Raw genomic sequence first — 19,541 nt, forward strand, 5'->3', positions numbered from 1 at the left:
CTGAGGAACGCATGTGCCGCATAAAAAAAGACCTGAGTGTATTGGAAACCAAAAGATATCAATCAATATTTCGACTAAAGCGTCATCTAGCGGGCACATTATATTTATTATGCAGCTAATACATATCGCATGTCGGCCGCTGTGGTGTAGTGGTAAGCTGTGCGCGCTTCCACTCCACAATGCCTGGGTTCAAACCCTGGTCAAAGCAACATCGCAAAAATATAGAAAAAAAGGTTTTTTCTTAACAGCGGTCGTCCCTCGGCAGGCAATGGCAAACCTCCGAGTGTATTTCTGCCATGAAAAACAGCTTCTCATAAAAATACAATCGCCGTTCGGAGTCGGCGTAAAACTGTAGGTCCCTCCGCTTTGTGTGACAACATCAAGGCGCACGCCACAAATCGGAGGAGAAGCTTGGCCAAACACTAACATATGTGTAAGCGCCAATCTATTATTATTATTATAATACATATCGCATATTTCAAAGAAATCGATTCATAAATATGGGGTTTTCAAAATATCTCGACCCCGGCGACACGTAACGGGCAAATTTCGTACATAAATTATGAAAATTCAACAAACTTTAACATTTGCACCCAAAAATTTTAAACTTTTTATTCAGAATTTTTAGAAAAATTTTTATTTGAATCTTTTATATCCCTTTTAATAAAATGGACTTCTGGCCAAATCTTTGACGTGTATTGCGTTTGCCATCATGATTCTCACGAAATCTGAAACGACTTCCAATTGACGAATGAGTTTATTATTAACTCCACACATTCACGGCTATGGATGTATGCATGTATTTATTAACACATACACATTTAGAAAGAAAGTATTAAAAAAATTTAGCACAATTTGTATGGAAAATTTAAACTCGCACCTCTAATGCTAATACTAAACCTTCAGTTCGTGCAGCCTATATGTATGTATATATGTATACTTGTATTACCTACTTATGCTAATGACTACTATATACTAAAAACTTCTCTAGCTAAAATATAAGAAAATTTATTTACTTACTTTTTAAATCTCATCTTGGGCTTCTACTCGAATTCATTTACTCTCATATACATATGTATGTATGCACATTAGGGTGATGCTTAAAATATCAACATCTAAATTTTGTACGGGGCCTACTTTTAATTTGTTCTATGCACAAAAAAAGATATACCTATGTAAACGAAAATTAAAAAATTGCAAAATAATTTTGAGGTTTTGGGGGGGTAGAAATAATCTTGGTAAAATACCAAGAGACTCACGTACATATAGGGGAGACTTAGCATGAACTTCCTGAGCTCAAAACGCATTTTTTTTTCTTCCGGGGTTTTCGGGGTATGACAACTGACAAGTCCGATCAATACGAATCAGTACTTCGTTGGAAAGAATTAATGTGCACCGCTAACGACATACCATTTGTTTTTGTCACACCAAAACGGGCTGAGCTATAGCTGGTCAAAGTTAAATTTTTGTGATCAAAAATGTTTTAATTTTTTCATACCCTACAACCCTTTGAAATTTGCGTGGATGTCTTTATTTTGTACTTATGTATGAACAAAATAAGGAGGTGCCTCATAAAGAATTTAGGTTTTGATTTTTAAGGACCACCCTAATGCATATTAACAGCTTTTTATATTCATTACATAAAACGGTATTATTTATTACATACTTTTTTTTTATTATTATATTTTATAAGAATATTTTTGCTCTTTTTGGAGATATTATTATCCTCTTATGAGGATATTTTTAAATTATCCTTTTATAAGGATATTTTTAAATTATTAGGCCGATTCTGAGCAGAAACTCCCTGGTAGTTTTCTCTCTTTTCCCTTTCCAAAAATTCGTTGAAGACTTTTTATTTTAAATGGCGGAGTTGAGCTGTCAAAAAAGTGTCAAACAGCTCTTTCAAAGTTCGAATTTCCTCCTAACAAATTTTCGGGGAAAATGCTACTCCCTGAGATTAATTATTGGAGGATTTCTTTCTCAGGAGAAGCGAATTCTCCGGGACATCCTTACCCGGGATCCTTACGGACATTTTTCTTTCCGTTTACGTTGGCGGCCAATCAAGATAATATTTCCAATAATGAAAATCTTTCTTTTTATTTTGCAATAGTATTCTTAAAAATTTGTATTGATGTTTCAATACTTTTTGAAAACGAACTTATCAAATACGCTTTACTTTTTTTCTTCCAAAAATATTTAAGTGTCTTTTGGGAGTAGTTTTCAAGTATTTATTTTAATACAATAAAACCATATCAACATTACTGATTTTGTACTAACTTATACATGCACATATATAAATTCTATTCATTTGAAAAAAGGCTTTTTTTGCATTTATTTTTCACAAATAATTTTTGTATTTATGATGAATGTTTCTTCTATGTTTTATTAAAAACAATATTAATCAAAAAAAACTTTTTAATAAACGAAGGCAAGTGAGATAGTAATTATTAGACTTTTAGCATTGCAAATTTTCTTACATATATTTTATTTATTTATTTTTTTGCTTAAACAAACAATTTAGTGGTTTTAATTAGATATGCGAAAGGAAACATGTTTAAATGCTTGCTTTTACATAATTTTTTTTTACAACAACATATTGACAAAGTTAGAGAAGCGCAAAACTAAAGTACAGAATTCAAGTAATTCACCATAAAAAAAAAAAACAAAAAACTTAACATTAAAAATTTAAGTGAAACAACAAAAACACCAAAACATATTGTAAAAATTACAAGCGACTAACAAAGCAAAAAACAAAAAAAAAATAATAAGTAAGAAAAATCTTTGTCCACTTTTACATAGATAAAATATAAAACACAAAATTTAAGTAAATTTAATTAAAAACAAACCTTAGCATTAATTGTTAAAAATTCAAAAAAAAAATATAGTTTATTAAATGTATGTATTACTTATTGAACAAATTTAATGTATAAATGTCTCATTTAGTAAAATAAAATTAGATAAAAAAAAACTTTTTAAAAGAAAAAGTTTACAGAAAGAAGCAACAAAAACTAACAACGGCACATAAAATGCAAACCAAGCGACTAATGTCAACAAATTTTAAAGATGAATGTTTTATTTAATATACAAATTTATGAAAAAGTGTAGTTCATTTAAATGTGAGCGTTTCGATTTATTTGGAAATAAAAAGTTGTAAATCGTAAAATGTTTTTTAATTAAATGGCGGAGTTATGTACATAAGTTAAGTGGTAAACAATGCTTAGAAAGTTTTTAAGCATGAAACGTAGTAGAAAAATTTTGAAAGAAGATATGCGTATGTACGTACATATGTACACTAGGGCGGGTAATTTTTTTTTCACTCTGCAGGTATGGCATACGAGTAATCTACATGAAAACAAAATTAATTAAAATAGAAAAGTGTTAAAACGGTATTTCTTCTATTTCCTATTGAATTTTAGTTGCATACAAATAATATCAAAGAAATCTAAAATATACTTTTTTTCTTTTAAAAATTCAGAAAATAAAAAAAAATTCTCTGTCGCACTATTTGGCGGATGTTTTAAGAAAGGGTAAGTTTACAAATGTATTCATATTAAAAAAAAAAATACCTTCTAGCAATATTTTATGAAAAATTTAATCACTTCTTTACTTCACTAAAGCAAATTAAAACGTTATTAAAGAAAAACCCCATATTCGAAATTTGTCAAGCTCGAAACTGCTTTTAAACCCATGGTTGCCTCGGCAAATTCTCTTAGAATTTCATGTAGAATCTTTAAGATGGTTAGGATGATTGCTTCTTGACAACGGGCTCACTTAGACCTTAAGCGTGTGTCCGTTGTGATACCATTGCGTACAGTAACTGCTAAGGTAAAGTGAGAATCATTGCGTGCCAAGAACAATCTTTCGCAGGCGGCAGATGATAGCCCCGGAGAGCTTCATCGGACAAGCTGGAAAGAACGAAGCCAAGTGCCTAAGCCGCAATCAAGTATTAACTGGCCAGTCTAAGAGGATGTGCTGAGATGATTCCATGCAGCTGCGACAGAAGGAATCTGGTGTGATATTTAATCTCACCGCGTGAACCCCAATAGAACAGCGGCCTGTCAGTACACCCATCAGAGTCAAGAGCGTAAAGAGAGCCCTAAAACTTCTCCGGTCTATCCTCGACCCAAAATATTATGCAGTAGCACATGCCTTGGTTTTCTTCCATCGACCGCTGCAATAACCGAGGCCCATGATTCTAAGAGAAGCCCAAATTAGTCAAGGGAACTCCCACTATATCTTTTCCTGGCAATACTACCTCGAGGGTGCCGCCTTTGGTCAGCTCATCAGCACCCATACAAGTCTTATCATGTCACATTCCGACCAACCGAAAGTGAATTGGGGCCTTCTCCAACAACCTTCGTGCGTAACGTAATTGAGCCCAGGGCTTTGATTGCCACCTGGCTGTTTGAGTACTCTTACTGCCTATGCACACAACAGCTTCCTTAATCGTGACCTCAAGGGTCAGGGTAGGAGTGGTCCTAAGTGCCCCACTGATTTCAATGAGGAGAACTCCAGCCTACGCAGCTTTCTCCAGTGAATTCCACCAGATGGGGACTCCATAAAACATAGCAGGCTTAACTATGATTTCACAGTGCCAGAAAATAACTTTGGGAGAAAGGCCCCGTCTCTGAGCATTTGCCCCTCTACGGCTACATATATAGGGCCACTGAAGAATTCCTTGCTCTCTCCTCGATTTTAGGCTTCCACGACACAGCTGCCCATCTAGAATCAAGCCCCAGTACTTGACTTTGTCAGAAAGCGTGAGGCGAATGACTCCGAGCGAGGGTGGAGTAGCGTGGGGCACTTTATACATCCAAGTGAACCAAACGAGCTCGGTTTTACTAGGACTTACAACACTGATGGGCACTGTCTTGCCCGCGGGCAAAGCTCTTTTAAGCTTCATTTACATTTTGTTTAGGCACGAGCAGAGTAAAAGCTCTCTCTGCTCATCGCTGATTTACAGCAAAGTCCGCAGTTTGTAGACCATTTAGTAACCAGGTTCAAGTATGCTTGAGTTAAGTCGTAGAGGGTTCCCAAAATTTGCGCTCACTAAAAGCGTAGTAAAAGATTTTCCAATAAAAAATGACTTTGATTTTATCAATGAAAAGTAAATGAAAGTAGTATTGCAACAAAATCAAATTTCGGTAAAAAAAATTGACCTTTTCCGCATAATGGTTAAAAAATTGTTAATTGTCTACTTTCATTCATTAACCTGTGGGAAAATAAATTACATGGAAGCAAAAAAAAAAAAGTTGTTATTTTTTTCAACGACCTCCATCAATCTGACCAACTGCCTAAAATCACCGCTTGCAATGTGCTTAAATTTAAAACAATGTAATTAATACTTAGGAAAACTTTCAACCGCATACACCAGACGACTTATGAATGAACTACTTGAAGATGTACTACAAAGTAGTCAGTGTGTAAAATTTAAGTAGCTGCCAGCCAATCTCGGGCAAACTTAATATGGTCAGCGAATGAGCGCATCAAAACAACAAAAATCAATCAAGCAGCCAGCGGACGAGTAAACAACAAAAAGTAAGTGCAACAGCTGTTGGCTAACAAAAGGAGAAAAACAAATTTTGGGGAAAAAATAAAAACAACACCTTAACGCAAATCACCGCCTAGGCTTATCGAACTAAACGCGCATCGATGGGAACCTGTACGCACGCAAGGGTGCTTCGAGAACCTGCCAATGGCACCACAACAACACCAACGTCGCAACCTCCGGCACGATCAACATTTAGCGCAACAAATCTCACTGTGCATAAGAATCTGCATGTTGAGCGGGGATTGAATTAAAAGTATTTGTATGTATGTATGTATGCATTTGAACTTGTAAGAGCGCGCGCGTTTGCCGAGTGGCAGGTGACTTCTGTGTAGGGGGCAATCGAGCGATCAGCGAATGCGTCCAAATGCCTGCAGTGCGAACGGTGGGAAAGCAGGGAGAAAAGTTTCTCACGATCCTGGCAGCACACATACATACGCGCATACATACATACAAGCATATTTAGGAGATCTCCCCTAACCGAGTGACAGCAGTGAACAAAGCGTACAAATATACATACATACATACTTCCCCATACATGGGTATCGATCGGGCTCAAGCACAGATGTTCATACATACAGTCAGCGTCAAGAAAATGTGCACACCCTGACGTTTTGATCATTTTATTTATTTGTATGTTCCATACCAAATTTTTCTTATGTTTTTATAAAAATTTAGTTCATTTAAAAGTAAAAATTAAAAGAATAGATTTTTTTTAATTTAATATATTATTTACGGGAAAATGTAAGAAATTTTCTGCGAAACTTTCAATTCTTTAAATCGATTTCTTAGAAAAATTTTGAGTATGCCCATTACCCCAAATTACTGTTAATTTTTGAGAATTTTTATGCGCGGAGGGTGTTGCTTCTTATCTTCTTTGCGCAACACCATCGGCAAAAAAAAAAGCAAAAAATTCAACGGAAATTTTTAAATATTGAAACTTGCTATTTATGATACTAAAATTTTATAGGCTACAAAACTGCTTAGTCCAAATTTTTCTAAGAAATCTAATTGAAAAGTTAAAAAATTCGATTACAATTTTTGGAAGTTTCCCCGAATTCTTTATGAAATTAGAAAAAAAAAATTCTTATGGTTCTTGCTGTTGAATGAACTAGATACAGTGGGGAGCAAAAATTAGTACAAACATGGCGATTTTTTTAAATATTTGCAAGCGCATTTTTTTGTTATTTTTTATAAAAAATATGATTTATGCTAACTTTACACAGAGCTTAGAAAATTTAAAAAAATGTGTATGCAAATTTTGAGCTGAATCCGAACCTTTAGAACATTTTTAGGTACCTAGTTTTATAGCCTGTTAAATTTTAGTGTAATGCAGTGTAAGTTTTATGCTGCTAAAAAATAGCTTTGATTTTTAATTTTTATTATTTTTTTTTGCTGTCGGCTTCTTGCACTTTTTTACATTTAAGCATGAATTTATTATGGAAGAAAATTCGAAACACCGTATGCAAAGAAAGTTAAAAAAAAATCAACGCCAGTTTTTATAAATTGCACTTTTTACATGAAAAAAAACCGCAAAAGCCGTCAACAAAAAACAAAAAAAAAAAATACTAAAAATTTCGGCCTCTTAAAACTTGCACTTTATTATACTAAAAATTAAAAGTCTAAAAATTCAGATTAAGAAATTCAAATATCTAAACCATTTTTTTTTATAAAAAATAACAAAAAAATTTCCACTTTAAAAAACTTGCAAATATTTAACAAAAATTACCATGTACTAATTTTGAAAAATTTGGTATGGAAAGTATAATTTAAAAAAATCGTCAAAACGTCTGAGTATACTTATTTTTGACGCCCACTGTATTTATGTTTGTTTGTTCATAAGCGTGTATGTGTCCGCATACCCACAACTGGGTATATTGTTGTTACAATTCTTTAGCCAAAGAAGATCACTATGATGGTCGTGTTCATCAAAAATTATCATCATCATCATTACAATGCGATGCGACACTCCGTGTTTACTTGCTGTTGCCTATGGTGGCATTTATTATTCTCATTCTCATTGTTGCTGGTTTTGTTGTTGCATGTATTGCAATTTCTTCTGCCACTGCTGACAGGAAATGAAACATAACGACCAAAACGCCATCAAATAACAACACCAAAAGCAAAAGCACCACCACCACCAGTACCAGCTCTAGCAACCACCATCCATAGTGTCCGTGCAGTGGCATAGTAATCCGCACACACACAGCTGAGCGCCAAAAATTGCTGAGCAGCATCGTCGACGCCGCCGATTTGCCTCACTTTGTCTGCAAGACGTCCGTCTCGTAAAGTGGTGCATTGTGAGTGAGTGAGTGCTGATTATGGTGGTATCCCTTCCGACGCGCGTACGCACGCAAGCATTGCACACGCAGCCATGCAGACAAACACGAGATCGCGAACTCGAGCGTGTGACCATTCAATGGATCGGTAGTCGGAAACGGTTGGCTGGCTGGCAGTCCGACTGCTTGAGTGTCGTACGCAGCGCGCAGGGAGTAAAGAGCGGCGTATTCGGCGCTTGACAGGCAGAGGTCGATATGACCTCGCGCAAGTATTGAGCTTGTTGCTATTTTGGGGTGAGCTGTGCTCTCTTTAGATCTATACACTGAGAATAAATTCTGAGGATTTTTAGTTTCTTAAACTTCCAGTAGCACTGATGGGGGGTCAAGCGCTCCTGAAGGAAATATCCCTGTGGCAAATAACCAATCTTCTGAATTAAGTTTCAGTAAAATGACATCCAATAAAGTTAAAATCTCCGATGCTTTTTGTGAGTTGATTTTCGAGTCGTCGAGGAGTGTGTTTGAAAATTATGACAACCTGATATCGTACGCCGTCTGTGAATCAGTTACATCAAATGGCGGCGGTTAATTCTCTTGTTTACGGTTTGTGGAGTCTTAAACCGCCTATAGGTTGCTGGAATCTAAAACAGGTTCCAAACCACTATGGAACACTTTTTGACAGCCTGGTTACCGGATATGTTTTAAAGATCGCGAGCCCATTTTATTTTTTATTAGTGTGAGTTATAGACGAAGTTTCGGTCAGGTTAGGCTAGCTTTTTGTCGGTTATCCCAGATAAGATACGCAGTTGGACATTAAGAAAATTGTCCTCTATTACAACATGTAAATTTTTAAACGGTAATCATTACTTAAACGACGAAACGCCGCGAGCCCTCAGGCTTAGTTAAATAAATATTTAAACCTCAACTTCGCGAAGGCTGGCCAGTTGAATAGAAAGTGCTGAGCTGAATCTACCTCGTCATTCTACAGGCAACTGCGACTGAAGTGATTAGCTAGGATTTCCAGTTCTACTGCTGGAATACATATCGGCCAATGCCATATCCAGCCAAAAACGCTCTGTGGCATCGCAAGCACCGATCTACGCCCGCTTAGATGATATCTGGCCCATCTGTCTAAAAGTAACACTTCAACAGGCCGGAAGCCTGAACATAGATTTAATGGAGACCTGTCGGTCCTCAAGTTTCAATCCATCCGTGGTAGAGTTCATTGTTTGTTTCCTTCAGTAGCCTCGCCCTGCCCAATCACGCCTTGAGGAAATGTTATGGTAGAAGAAGCCACTAGGTGGTATTTAGGAGGCGCAGTAATTTGCATTGTTAGTGCTGCAATCGAAATCTCCCTTAAATCCGGACTTGGAGCCTGTTAACAAACTGGTTTCCCTTGGTCTGATAGCAGTTCGTGTTGTGTTCTTCAGCATGGCGTTAAGCGGAAGAGTACGGATAACTTGCAATGCTCCACAACTAAAATCCAATGTATCGGGAGGAAATCACGATAAGCGCAGCGACACGGTGCTAGGAGGTCAGGCGCTTTGCATATGCGGGGTCGAAATTGGACCGTCCCAAGAGATGAGATCAATAGTTCCACGACTCCGATGCGGAAATCGCAGACCTGTTTGCATGCCTTACCCATTTGACACCAGAAGAGCTTTAGACCCAACCAAGTAAGATCCCGGCGTTTTTGCTATTTCGACTGCATGGGACAAATGGGAAAGAGGACTGACGGAATAACCATAAAAACAATTCCTATTAGATGACCTGGCTTTCTGCTACTCAAAAATATTTCGCAGTGTACTTTTTTCAAACAATATCGCTCGGCGTACACGTGGAGGGCTCGCCCTGTGCTGTCGGAGTGCAGCGCCACGTACATACACACTTGTATTCATAGGTGACGCACGAGAGCCACCGAGCAGCAAGCGAACGATCCACCACCAAAACAAGAGCCAGGGCTGCTTGCTGGAACGCGCTACACTTGAAGGCGCAGACGACGCACGTCTGGCGCTCGTACTATTAACTTAACCGAACGGCAACGAAAATGAGCGATCTTTATAAATCGAATCAGAATCATCGCCAACGAAGCAAGCGAAAGAATTTGAATCACGAGGGAGCAACACTATGCCATGCAGCCCAACACAGCACGACAACAGGTTGCGAACGGAGAATCAAAATTGCGAAGCTGGTGTCGTTTTAGGGGTGGCGGTAGCCACCAACAAGCAGCGCACATGCAAGGCACAACGCACACACACACACTTTGAGGTGCACGAGCGGCTGCATTCCTCCACTATAGGCAGACAGCAGTGTTTTGAGCCGAAGGCAAGGCTACAAAAGGATCGCTCTACCTTGCGTTCGCATCATTTCTCAAACAGCTACCGTGCGGTAAACACTTGACACACTTGCTACACTTCTACCGACCGACCGTCTGTCTGTCTGTCTGTCGGTGCCAAAACGAAACACCAAACAAAAATAAAAAAACAACTCAAAAACTTGTTTTCTGAAATCAAAGTCGGGCAAATATTGCGCACTTTCGTGCTACCTCGCTTTTAAGTTTCGCGAACGCGCGCTTACCTTCAACATCACCAGCAACAAATACACTACAGCAACATGGCTGTGGACGGACAACGCTTCATGACCAAAACGCAACACTATCGCAAGGTAACAAAGCCGTTGCTCGAACGTAAGCGACGCGCACGCATGAATCTCTACCTGGACGAGCTGAAAGATCTCATTGTGGACACCATGGAGGCGCAAGGCGAACACATTGCCAAGCTGGAGAAGGCCGATATATTGGAGTTGACAGTGAATTACTTGCGCACGCACAAGCACGAAATTGCCGCCAGCGTTGCACAGCATCAATCAGCGCTGAGCGGGGGTCCAGCTGGACGTGGCGTAAATGTGGAGAAATTTCGCGCCGGCTACACGCAAGCAGCGTATGAAGTGTCGCGCGTGTTTGCCACAGTGCCTGGTCTGGATGTGAAATTCGGCACGAAACTTATGAAACATTTGGGTTATCAGCTAAAGGATTTGCAACAGGTACCATTGGCGCTACCACCGCCACATGCGGCGCGCGCAATGCAGTCGCCCGCTAGTGGTGAGGAGGCGCTTAATTTAGAGGTAGTCAAACGTGCTGATGCGATATCACCGACGGCAGCATATCTGGATGCTGAGTATATGAGACGCGCTTACCAACAACAACAACAACAACAGCAGCAGCAGCAACATCAGCAGCTGCAACAACAAATGTGTGGAAATATGCAGCGCATGAAAGAAGCGGACGCAGAAAACGGCGGTGAATGCTTGTGGCGTCCGTGGTAAGTGGGTGCGCGCAAACAGCAGGTTGACAATTTTTAAAAGCTTTGTTTTTTTTTTTTTGTTTTAAACTGCCAGCGGCTTTAGTAGCTTTAAGTGTTTAGTGGATCTTTAGTAATTCTACATACTATATAAAATCATGTCAGCTTTATTGTTGTAAGTACAAATTGTCGTTAGAAATAGTTGATAACTTTATAATTTGTTTGTTGTATTAATGTGATTTGCCTGTGATAGCCGCCAACTACACTCAGTTAGCGATTGGTCTGTTCGTAAACCGATCTCCGTATTACTTATCGAGTACTTCCAAGTGTCTTACATTTAAGTGACCTTTGATCTATGTACGTATATAGTTAAGCTTTAGTTATAAGAGAATTAATGCTTCCAGTTTGGTATTTATGTTTCGTATAAAGTTTTTCATTTCTTTCAAAATCTACTTCCATTTTATGTCTGATTTTTTTTTAATAGTTTAAGATGAGCGAGTTTCCACGCTTTTGTATATTACACTTTAATACATTATTGGTTTAATTGCTTTAAATATTTTTTATAAATTTTAAGCATCTATTGGTTTAATTGCTTTAATATTTTCCATAAATTTTAAGCATCTAAATTTTAGAAATTAAAGATTAGAAACATATTTAAGTTTCTGTCAAATTTCATCTTATAGAACAATAAAATATTATTTAAAACTAAACTGAGTTCGCTCTAATAAAAAAGAGGGAACACTAGGGTGTCCCAGAATACAAAGGGGGTATTTATTGAAAAGCTGGAATTCGGAGCGTACTTAGGTTTTTTTACAGGTACTTATGTATATTAAAGGATACAAATTTCAAAGGACATTTATCGTTTTTCTTACACAACTTAAAGAGGATATGAGACGAGAGACCCACTTATCCTTATGTAATTTGACGTGCTGAATCCAAAAAAAAGTTAAAATTTTCGAGTAATTTGCAAAAAAACGTGAAAATCGTCATATCTTAAATTTCTTTACTTATTTATGCTGGAATATTTCACTTTTGTACTTTTTTATATTATTATATTTTTTTTTTATATATTTTGAAATTTTTGGTGTGGCACCATGAATAAAACAGCTCATATTGGATTTATGTATTCTGAGTGAACGCGTTTAGAACTTTACCATTAATCAGTTTTGCCTTGAATTTTTTTTTAATAAAGTTTTCCAAGCTTCTAATTTTATTATTTAGCAAAGCAATTCTGGCAACTATCTTTTTTCACCACAGTCTTTTGAAAGACAAAAGTCTAAGTGAAAGATCTGCTTTGTAAAGGCTAAAAAATTCAAAGAAAATTAATTTGTAAAAAAAAAATAAATACAATATAATAAAATAAGTTTCTAAAAAATAATTATATTAAAAAACATGTTTCTTAAAAAAAGAAAACAGAAAAAGTAAAAAAAAATATCAAATGAAGAAACAAATTCAATTTTTTAAATATTAAATGAAATTTAAAAAGAAAAAAATTTTTTTGTAGCACACAATCGAAAAATTAAATTAAAAAAATAATAAAAATTTGGGTTACGTATTCTCTGTGAATACGTTTAGAACTTTACCCACAATCAGTTTTGCCTTAAATTTGTTTTAAATTAAAAGAAAAAATTAAAAAATAATAAAAACAATAAAATTATTTTAAAAAAGAAAAATTGTTTATTAAAAAATAACGAAAAATAGTTCATTTGGCCATTGTGACTGTTGGCAAAATGGTATACATAGATCCTCATTTGGAACACATGCTCAAGTGCTTTCAGTAAAAAGAGCTTTTCAACCCGAAAGTTGGCTACTGAGCTTTTTTCGTAAAACTTTCATGCCAGAATAAACAAAATCTATCAAACTATCTTACATACTGTCTATCAATTGTCTTAAACAAGACTTAGGACTATCTTAGCCAGAATTTGCATGTAAATCAGCATTCTATTTCAAAATAATTTCGCCTGTTTCTTTAACGAATTGAAGTTTTATAGGTCCACAAAATCGAATTGATTGCAGAGTTCGATTATTCCAAAGGGATTTCCGCGAGGAATTAAACAAGCGTAATGTAATCGGAGGTTGTTGCGAATAGACTTAGGCTGGTTTTCCCGAAGTCGTATTTTAAAACTGAAGACAGAGTGACTACCCCACGACTCTAAGCTCGCTCCGCTTTTGAAAGCTCTTAAATGTCGTTGTTGCATTAAGCTAATTCAAATATTCTTTTTAAAACATATTTACCAATGCGATGACGCATTGTTGGCCTCAAAGCTTTTAACAAAATTGTTGTGTACATCCATTTCTACACTCAGTTTCTCTTGCTCTCCTTTCCATATTTCAAATAAGTGAGAATTTTTTAAAGAAGAATAAATGATCTAGTAAATAGCTTTCCTCCTTCCTTTTTATTTTGGGCCTCTGGACCGCGGCCAAAAAAACTACTTCCATTGTCTGGTTATCAGGTTACCTGGTTATGTGGTTAGATTTTTTATTCAGTTCACACTATAGAATAAAATATTTTAATCAGATAACCTGATAACTAGGCAAGTGTGGACAACCACAATGTATGTTTTTCTTTTTTAATGAAACCATTTTTCTTTTTAATTTTTATTTTTCTTGTTTAAAAAAATGTTAATTTTGTATAGATATTTAATTTAATTTTTAGAAAACTTAGCGCTAAAAGACAAGCATAACAATGCTAAGACCTCCCCGTTAGCAAATCTTTAAATTAGTCTTTCGAAAGACTGAACAGAGCTTTCAAAGTAGCCAGAATGGAAAATTGTCTTACGTTAGACTGTGGTGAGTTGAAAGACAGTTGTGAGGATTGCCCTGTTAGTCACACAACTCTTAACAAAATACGCGGAAAACGATCATATCCCAAACAGGGCTGTGATAGCGATAACGAGCTCTGTTTAACGTAAAAATTTTCTCGCCCTCTTGTCGTATCTGAAATGTTGAATGTTTGTTTAAACGGTGTTTACATGAGGCGATTTTACAGACAACTTTTAGTTGAAAGCAACAATCGCCTGGTGTGAACGGCCTTTCAAATAATCGCTTCGAATGAAGTTGGGTGGCAACCAACTATGGATTAAACTAATCGCTTCTAAAATTGCTTGTAAAATCGCCTCATGTAAACGCGCGTGTTAGTTACAAGCAAGGTCCCGTTAATAGCGGTGAGGTCAGCATTAATGAAATAGGCAACCTCCTAAATCTGGCTATGAAGTTCTATGCCAATTTTCAGCTTCCGGCAGCAAAGAAACATCTGGCCACGACTTGATCGAAGGCTTAATACGCGAAATAATAACGATTAAGTCAAAAAAGATAAAGACAAAAGTGAAAATAATGAGAAATACATAAGAATTGGAGTAGCTGACAGGGTAAGAGAGTTTATTTAAATTTTTCGATAGGAATCGAAATATGTAAGTTCAGTCATAAAAAATTTATTTACAGAAAGTTATCAAGTTACCGAAATTTATCGAATCATCGATGTTTATAGTTATCGAAATTTATCGAGCTATCCATGTTTATTGAGTTATCGCAACGTATCGACTTATTCAAATTGATCAATTTTTATTGAGTTGTCGAAAAATAAAATTTGTTGTCGAAATTTAGGGATAGTTATCGAGGTATAAAAATTTATAGGACTTCCGAAATTTGTCTAGTTAATGAAATTTATTTTGTTTATATAGTTATCGAAATTTATCGAGCTATCGTAATGCATCGAGTTATTTTAGCCTGTCGAGTTATCGATATTTATTGATTTACTGAAATTTGTCGATTTATCGAATCAAAATTTTTTGCAATTTTCAAAATATATCGAGTTATCGAAATTTTAAGGTTTTATAAGTGTAGGAGTGTTTACTGCTCGCCGAAATATTTATAAGCATCCATAGTTTATCGAGTAATCGATTTATATCAAAAAATTTATCGAGCCCTCGAATTTAAGAGTTATCGAAATTTGTCGAAAATTATCGAAATTAGTCGAGATATCGATTTTTTTGTGTTATTGGTTTTTAATGTTTTTGAAATTTATTGAATTATCGATATGTTTCGAACAATCGAAATTTATCGGCAAACTGGAATGTATGGAACGAATTCGAAGTACTGCCAAAGACCTTCAAAGATATAAAAAATTGTAGTCACGTTTTAGTTCCAAACCAGGAGATTTTTCGGTAAGTGATTTTGCTCCATTTATGTATATTAGTTAAAGGACGTGCTAAGTTAAAAAATTGTCTCCAAGTTTTTTTATAAAACTAGAAAAACGGTCGAATTTCGACAGTAACTGGCACACCTAGTATATGCAGCTTTTAAGTGATAGAAACTAACATTAAGTGTAAAACTTGAATGCACCCATGAAAACACTCTTTGTCCTAACACCAAACACGCGCTTAAAAGGGTATACGCAAGTCGTTTAAAACTTTAAAGATCCGAAGCGCAAGCGCCTAGCACACCACCACCCATAGCCCTAAAACAAGTAATTATATTTGCATTCTAATTGAAAATCATATACAATAACCCCACGAGCACTTATCCAAAACGCCGCCGATATAAAAGTCAGCCGCGCATGCGCAGCACACACGTCCATTCAGCGTGCGTACGCACAGCAAAGCAACGTGGGCCAAGCAAAAGTCTATTCACAAGTACAAAATTACGACCCTGAGAAAACAAGTGCGCTCGCGTGCACGCTTCGACCAAAACGCACAGACGAAAAAAAGCGCCAAAAGCAGTGCAAGAAAATGAATGAGAATAACCGCAACAGCTAGTCAGTTAGTGTGATGAGACACAAAGCGCTCGCCCAATTGACAGGAAGTCGTTATGATAACCCATGCTCACATTTCCCTGCCGTCTGAATACTCGTACGTCACGACACGACACGCCAATGGCAACAGTACAACAGCAAAAACAACGACTGCAATGTTGTACACAAACCTTTTCACTTTCTTGGCTACCGCTGGCCAAGCATGCGATTCAAACAACGCTAACGACCCGACCCGCTCCATGTCGATGCAAACCGTGGGAACGCTTTCCCACATTACGATTGATTTCATTATGCACAGACGGACACAAACAGTTGAGCAACAACAACAACAACAGCTGCAGCAAGCGTTGTACACTTTAAAGGAATTCCCTGACGCGTTACGCTTTCGTCGCCTTTTTTCCTTATTATTTTTTTCCTGCTGTTGTTTGCTTGGTTGATATCATTTCAATTATTTTCCCTTCTTTTACGTTCCGTTGGTCCTTGCGTGCAACAGGACACAACGATTAAGGATTATTACACACAGCCAGCGTGAAGAATTGAAATCGGAATCAAAGAAACAGTAACTGCAGTAGCTGCAGCACAGCTGCGACGATTCAACTCATTACAGTACTTCACAGCTCAGCGCTCAGTTCGGTGCATGTCAGCCGCCTTGCACAGCCGTTCACCTCATAACGGACGACCAGATTGCAAAATTCCCATGCTTTGCTCAGTATACGACCCCGAGGAGCCGGCTGACTGCTCGCCAACAAGCCAACATACATACCAGCTCAACGTCACGCATTCCGTAAGGGTGTCCATGTATGTATGTGCGCCCTTATCCTTACTCACCTCTGGCCCGGCTGGCTGGTTGGCAAGCTGGCTGACTGACTGGCATATTGTCCGGCTGTCTTATGGCTGCATGCGCAGGTGAGCTCTACGATGTGTGAGAAACCTACAAGGAANTTAAGGGTGTCCATGTATGTATGTGCGCCCTTATCCTTACTCACCTCTGGCCCGGCTGGCTGGTTGGCAAGCTGGCTGACTGACTGACATATTGTCCGGCTGTCTTCTGGCTGCATGCGCAGGTGAGCTCTACGATGTGTGAGAAACCTACAAGGAACGTAGTTCCCACGGTTTGGAGCGATCCCAATGATCCTTCGTCTTCACGTGTATTGAAGTTTGATTTCCTCCCCTAAAGTACACGCACACACACACACGCGCGTACGGCGAGTAAACAAGGGGTGACTTGCCAGTAAGACAAACCAAGGATTCATGCAAAGGAATGGGCTGCCAAGAAGGGCGACTGGGCAAAGGGCAGCGCGAAGTGTAAGCAAGCAAAGAAGCGAGCGTGCATGTGTGTGTGTGTGTGTGTGCTGGACTGCAAGCCATGAAACGAAGAAGGGTAAGAGGAAATTGAGGGTTGATTTCTACTTTATCGAGCTGAGCGAATACAATCAAGGGAAGGCAGGAAAAGGACACAAAAGGACGTGCGGCTCTCTGATATGACTATTGTATGCGATAGAGCATCGAATTCTCAAGCGCCTGCTTGCGTGTCTTTACAAAAGTCTTGTGGAAGGTTGCTCTCTCGGCTCGAAGTTGCGCTCACTGCAACATTCCTTAGCAGAGGAGTTGGATATAAAAGAGCACAGCCTGTCGAAGGAGTCATGCATTCCACCGCAAGCACTCAGCAGTAAAAGTCACGCTGGATTTTAATACTTCACACACACACACACACACACACTAAGACATCACAATGTCCATACAAGTANATCTTTACAAAAGTCTTGTGGAAGGTTGCTCTCTCGGCTCGGAGTTGCGCTCACTGCAACATTCCTTAGCAGAGGAGTTCAGTATAAAAGAGCACAGCCTGTCGAAGGAGTCATGCATTCCACCGCAAGCACTCAGCAGTAAAAGTCACACTGGATTTTAGTACTTCACACACACACACACACACACACACTAAGACATCACAATGTCCATACAAGTATCGGAAATGTCCAAGACCTACCAATATCGCAAAGTGATGAAGCCAATGTTGGAGCGTAAACGGCGCGCACGCATCAACAAGTGCCTGGACGAGTTGAAAGATTTAATGGTCGTCACATTGGAGTCGGAGGGTGAACATGTCACGAGATTGGAGAAAGCCGATATTCTCGAGTTGACCGTTGCCCATTTGCAAAAGTTGAAGCAGCAACGCAAAGCGGCCGCCTCAAAGGGTGGCGCTATGTCAAAAGCTGAGGGTTTCCGTTCCGGTTACATTCATGCAGTCAACGAGGTGTCCCGTTCGCTCTCGCAATTGCCCGGCGTTAATGTTAATCTTGGCACACAGCTGATGACACATCTCGGCCAGCGCTTAAATCAATTGCAGCCTGCCGTACATGCACCCACACCCATTACCGCACCGCTTTCGGTACACATTGCTCAAACAGCGGGAGGACGCGGCGCGCATTATTCGGTACCCATTTCACCCATCTCCAGCTACAATGGTAGTCCGAATTCGAGCGTCAGTAGCGAAAAACATGGCCAAAGTCAAAATCTACTCACCACCTACAGCGGTCACTCGCCCATTGATGCCACTACGGGCAGTCATGCAGCTCGGGCCGAGGAGGAAGATGTCTGGCGACCATGGTAGTGTGGTGCGCAGGCGTCAAGTCGTTAAATCGGCAAACGTCCCAGTACAAAACTTAAATGTTAATTGCTCAGTGATAAAGTCTTCCAGACGTGCAGGCAACGCCTGCCGTCAACCAATCCATGCAACTTAAAACGAGTGACACGCCAACACGCGCCATGTCGCCCACCAAACATAAAGCTTTAAAGTAGAGGAGAGGCATTTGCAAGTAGCCACGCTTCCAGCGCCAGCTGCCGGCAGTTGTATCGTCGATGTGATTTCGCACAATTGTTAAATATTGTCATTAAGTTTATTGAATTGTATTAGTTGAATTAGAGAGAATTTTTAAAAAATTTTGCATAAGTATACTTTTAAAAGAAACATGAAATAATTAAATAATCAAAAGAAAGAAATTGGGAGTTTTTTTTATTTTAGAAAAGCATATGTAAGTATTGCTGAATCCTTTGTCATTGAATGCGAATATTTGCGAACGTATTCATTTACTTTGAGCCTACCACAGGTTCTGAAACAAAACCGATAAACTCTTGAGGAAGTGGCTGTCTAACGTTTGGTCTGATATGTCCGCTCTTAAAGACAGCAGGTGGCACTAACTAATGAAGGCTACGTCTGCCTAGAGAAAACTCTTTGTGTAACACAAAAAAAAGGTGGGTAAGGTTAAAACGACCGTCTAGCGACACCCGGGCAGTGATAGAATAGATGTAATATAGTTTCATTCCGACAGATTTTACAGAAAACTTTGCAAGGAACTCCTAAACTGGCTACATACATATAAGCCAATAAAACAATGGCCCGCAAAGACTACCGGCGTACCAGGAACAAAGCTCATCTGCATTGCAATTACCCCTACAGGAGTGCTATCAACTATATTTTGACTCATCACAGTACTTCTTAAGGCAATTGCCAACTGTGGCAACTAACGAAGTAAGCTCTTTTCTGTCTTTTGAAAGACTTAATGAGACTGCTAACGAGGAGGTCGTAGCGTTACTCTGCTTGTGTTTTAGAAATAAGTTTTCTAAGAAATAAAGCAAATAAAAAATGTTTAAAACAATAAAAACTAAAC

At 38.2% G+C, this 19,541-nt stretch overlaps 2 protein-coding genes across 3 annotated transcripts; both read left to right on the forward strand.

The window, feature by feature from the left end:
- Positions 1-9,955: 9,955 nt before the first annotated feature.
- Positions 9,956-12,429, forward strand: E(spl)mdelta-HLH (Enhancer of split mdelta, helix-loop-helix). Its single transcript, XM_017617841.1, has one exon. It carries the CDS (start codon positions 10,438-10,440, stop codon positions 11,146-11,148), a length of 711 nt encoding a protein of 236 aa, XP_017473330.1. The 5' UTR covers positions 9,956-10,437; the 3' UTR covers positions 11,149-12,429.
- A 4,943-nt stretch (positions 12,430-17,372) lies between these two features.
- On the forward strand, positions 17,373-18,841 carry E(spl)mgamma-HLH (Enhancer of split mgamma, helix-loop-helix). Of its 2 annotated transcripts, none has more exons than XM_017617842.1 (2): positions 17,373-17,428; positions 17,646-18,841. In XM_017617842.1, the coding sequence occupies exon 2, from the start codon at positions 17,825-17,827 to the stop codon at positions 18,482-18,484; it is 660 nt and encodes a 219-aa protein (XP_017473331.1). In that variant the 5' UTR covers positions 17,373-17,428; positions 17,646-17,824; the 3' UTR covers positions 18,485-18,841. The 2 variants fall into 2 exon arrangements, with proteins under 2 accessions (XP_017473331.1, XP_017473334.1); XM_017617845.1 differs by lacking the exon at positions 17,373-17,428 and adding an exon at positions 17,509-17,599 and having other exon boundaries at positions 17,819-18,841.
- The last annotated feature ends 700 nt before the right edge of the window (positions 18,842-19,541 follow it).

This window comes from Rhagoletis zephyria, unplaced genomic scaffold (genome assembly GCF_001687245.7).
Source record: "Rhagoletis zephyria isolate East Lansing unplaced genomic scaffold, Rhagoletis_zephyria_1.1 Rzeph_scaffold_01504, whole genome shotgun sequence".
Classification (NCBI taxonomy): domain Eukaryota; kingdom Metazoa; phylum Arthropoda; class Insecta; order Diptera; family Tephritidae; genus Rhagoletis; species Rhagoletis zephyria.